The 3,629-nt window shown below is 35.2% G+C and overlaps 1 protein-coding gene across 1 annotated transcript; it reads left to right on the plus strand.

Annotated features, from left to right (window-relative positions):
* Nucleotides 1-1,263, plus strand: LOC116204576 (MLP-like protein 329). The gene is made up of 2 exons (XM_031536729.1): nt 1-282; nt 791-1,263. The coding sequence occupies exons 1-2, from the start codon at nt 99-101 to the stop codon at nt 1,060-1,062; spliced, it is 456 nt and encodes a 151-aa protein (XP_031392589.1). The 5' UTR covers nt 1-98; the 3' UTR covers nt 1,063-1,263.
* The last annotated feature ends 2,366 nt before the right edge of the window (nt 1,264-3,629 follow it).

Genomic DNA, 3,629 nt, shown 5'->3' on the forward strand with positions numbered 1-3,629 from the left:
CCAGAACTTGTTCTTTCATACACATCTCTGCTTCTACGTCCCCCTCTTTATAGCATCTCTGGGTTCTCGAGTATCAAGGTTGTTCTTAAGGTGAACAAATGGGGCTAAGAGGGAAATTGGCTGCTGAAATAGAGATAAAATCTTCAGCTGAAGCTTATTTCAAACGACTCAAGGATGAACTTCACCATCTCCCCGATGCTGCCTCCAATGTGCATGGGGTTGAAGTCCATGAAGGCGACTTTAAAACTCATGGCTCCATCAAGTCCTGGACTTACACTCTTGGTACCAACTTAATTCCGCCCCATATTCATTGTGTACTTTCGATAGACCACAAATTACCTTTCTACCGCAGTTTCTGTTGAGATTTAGAATTTCACATGAAAAAGTTAAGAGTAATTGAATTGATTTATAAAAGATTGGGTCCCATCACCTACTACCTTGAGCTTTTCGGTTGAAGATTGGCCCAATCACTTATAGCCTCATGGAATTTTACATAGTATCAGAGCGGGTTATACTTCCACTTGCCCGTGTAGGCTCACACCACGTAGTATGGCCAGGTCCAGTTTCAAGGCAACCAAAAGTGAGCCTTATGTTAGTCAGATCCGAGCATAGAAGAGAATGCTCGGCTGGCGGTCAGTTATTGTGGACGGATATTTAAGTCCACGTGGAAGAATGATCCCATGTTTTGGGGATTTAATTTGTAGCATTATACATGTTTCTGTAGGTATGAAACGAAAAAATTATTGATGATTTTTAATATGTTATGGCACGAATATATTGGCTTTTAAAGATGGACGAACAGAGGTTTTCAAGGAGAGGTTCGAAATAGATGAGAAGAACATGTCGGTGTCAATGGTGGCCGTGGATGGGCACATCCTCCAGCGGTACAAGAGCTACAAGCTCATATACAAGGTTATCCCGAAGACCGGCAATGAGCCTCCGGCGGTGAGAGTTACCCTTGATTATGAAAAACATAAGGAGACTGATGCTGATCCGCACAAGGAGATGGAATTCATGATCTCTATGATGAAAGATATTGACAAGCACCTCCTTGGCCAGTAATAATAATAAGAGAGATAAATGGCGTGGGCCTGGCTGAGTAAGGTCGAGTTTCTCGTCCATGAAAATGGCAAAATGTGTGTTTTTTGAATAATTTGCCATTTACTATTTCCATTTCGTACTGGTATGAATAAATGTTGGTGGGTGCAACTGAAGTTTCTTTGATAATAATAAAGTACTGCTTATTAGTCTTTCTTTCGGTTACACTGCTTGTGAGTCTTTACGATGGACACAATGTTGAAAATTTCCAATATAAAAGTTTAGTCATTTCTTTTTCTTCTTTTGGTCAATCTAATCGACGTTATGAGAAAGCAAAAGTGGAAGAATTGAACCAAAAAAGAAACTGAACAGCAGCACAAGTGATTATTCAAGCCTGTTGGTATAAGGAAGGATCGGGCTTGTCGGTTTAGAGATTGATTGAGAGCACACTGTTAGCCTCCTTGTACGTGCGCCCAATTCACTACAAGAAATACGCCCATATGTGACAGAAAATAAGTGACAAACAGAATCACTCACAAATCGTGACGGACTTACGACCAATAATTTGTCATGGTTTAATTGATATGAAATATTTCTGATCAATTCGTGTGACTGATTTTCTGTCACAAACACATCTGTCGTGTATGGAATATGAATTGGACCGTCTAGTAAGTAACACTAGCGATGGATCTGTAACGTATTATAAGTCACAAATGGTCCGTCAGTAATTTTTTTGTCAGATTTCATAAATGAAGTCACTAATAATTGAAGGATAAGGACATTCAAAGTGTTGTATAAATGTCTGATTCCAAGTGAAATTTCGTCCCCAGGTCACAATTCCGTTAAAATGTATCTGTAATAAATTTAATATAATATAATTTGCCAATACGAGACCAAAAATCAATAAACTGAAATATTTATATCACAAGTACCAGCTGCGACTTTTAGAAAGCAAATCTATTCTAGGTAGATGAAGTTTGCTGCTTTGTTTTTGGCTCAGCAATCAATAATTATCCACTGATAAAAAAAATGGCTACAAAAGAAAATGTTTAAGAGAAGATTACAAGGACAGAGAAATATAGCAGATCATCGAGATTACTGTAAAGAAAAAAAACAATGTAATAAAGCACAAATACAGTTACAAAATTCTTTCAGCTACTGTATGTCTGTTTTGGACCGCTTAAAGCTAAACTGTATATAGCCCCAGACAATGTTGGGTAGCGGAACCAATTGCAAACCATATAAATCTGCTTCTATACTTAAATATAATAGTAAAGTCAAGAGGGGTCTTGAACTGCCATGATCTAATCAATCAAACCAATTCCTAAATAAACCCGACCCCTAACTAGTCAAACCAAACAATCAGTTCTTTGACCGGTTCAGATCAATGATTATCAACTAAGACAGCCAAATCAAATAAGTTGGGATATCTATTTAAAAAGTTTACTGCCTTGTCTTTGTCACTAAAAAAGAAAATTAAAATATCAGCTTCATTGCTTACTAATATAGGGAATGATGAATATTAATTATTGATAGGACAGGTTGTAAAATATAAAAATGGGAAGAAGGGCTTTGGTTGAAATCTATACATCATAAAAAAAGAAGAAGGAAGAATGCTCATAAGCTTAGGGATCTCCTAATCTAAATAGAACTAATTTAATTCAACTTAGCCGTTTGGAATTAAAATTAGGCTAAATAATAATTTTTGGCTAAAAGCAATTCAATTGATGAGGCCACATCTGTAATCCTGATATCTGAAATCATTGCTACATAAGACAATTGATTCTTTTTCTTCTAATAATATTAGATCTATAAGTGATTTGACTCATGCAAAAATCAAAATTTTAATCATATGAGTGGTGAAATCCAAATTTCTCATAAATTTAATTATTTTTTAACAAACTTTCATGTGACAAAATGCATTTTTTTGGGCACTTGCACCTGCTAAATAATTTCATTAATATAACCAAATTAACATCTATTCATTGAAAATCAATTCATAAATATATCCTAAGAAAAATAATTCATCCGAACAACTTTCTAGTATAACTCTCCCAACCCACGAACAATTAATCAAAAATTTTCAGGTCATAATGTAGTACAAGTATTCTATACATGGCTTAAGTGCCTCTAGAATATAAAGTGCTAGCTATACATCCTCTCAGTTGATCCCTGACATAGAAATGTTTCTCTAACACGGCTAGAAGCTTATATGGAAAAGTAGTATGCATGGTGTAGGCTGTATTTCACTGAGTATAAAATTTCATAATAAAATGAACCATATAATTAATATATATATATATAAGAGAAAAGAAACTTTCGCCTTGTAATTTAGAAATTTCATGTTCAATTCTCGTGATGGAATTACTTGCATCACTTTATTAGATTTTCTATTTTTATTTGATTTAATAGCCTCATGAGTCAGGCGCTTGAAACCAAAAAAATAATCTAATAAGAAAAAAAAGAAAATAAATTGCCAAAAGCACCCTTGTCATTGTTAAGCAGGCCAACTACTCTTCAAGGAAATGGCCACTTCTCCTACCTTTCTCCTTTATGCATATGCTCTTCTATAAATACGTAGGACGTCCAGA

Source organism: Punica granatum, chromosome 4, assembly GCF_007655135.1.
Source record: "Punica granatum isolate Tunisia-2019 chromosome 4, ASM765513v2, whole genome shotgun sequence".
Taxonomy (NCBI): Eukaryota; Viridiplantae; Streptophyta; class Magnoliopsida; order Myrtales; family Lythraceae; genus Punica; species Punica granatum.

Coding starts and splice junctions, on each gene's coding strand:
- LOC116204576 (XM_031536729.1), top strand. CDS start 99: ATGGGGCTAAGAGGGAAATTGGCTGCTGAAATAGAGATAAAATCTTCA. Junction 283..790: donor GTCCTGGACTTACACTCTTG/GTACCAACTTAA, acceptor TGGCTTTTAAAG/ATGGACGAACAGAGGTTTTC.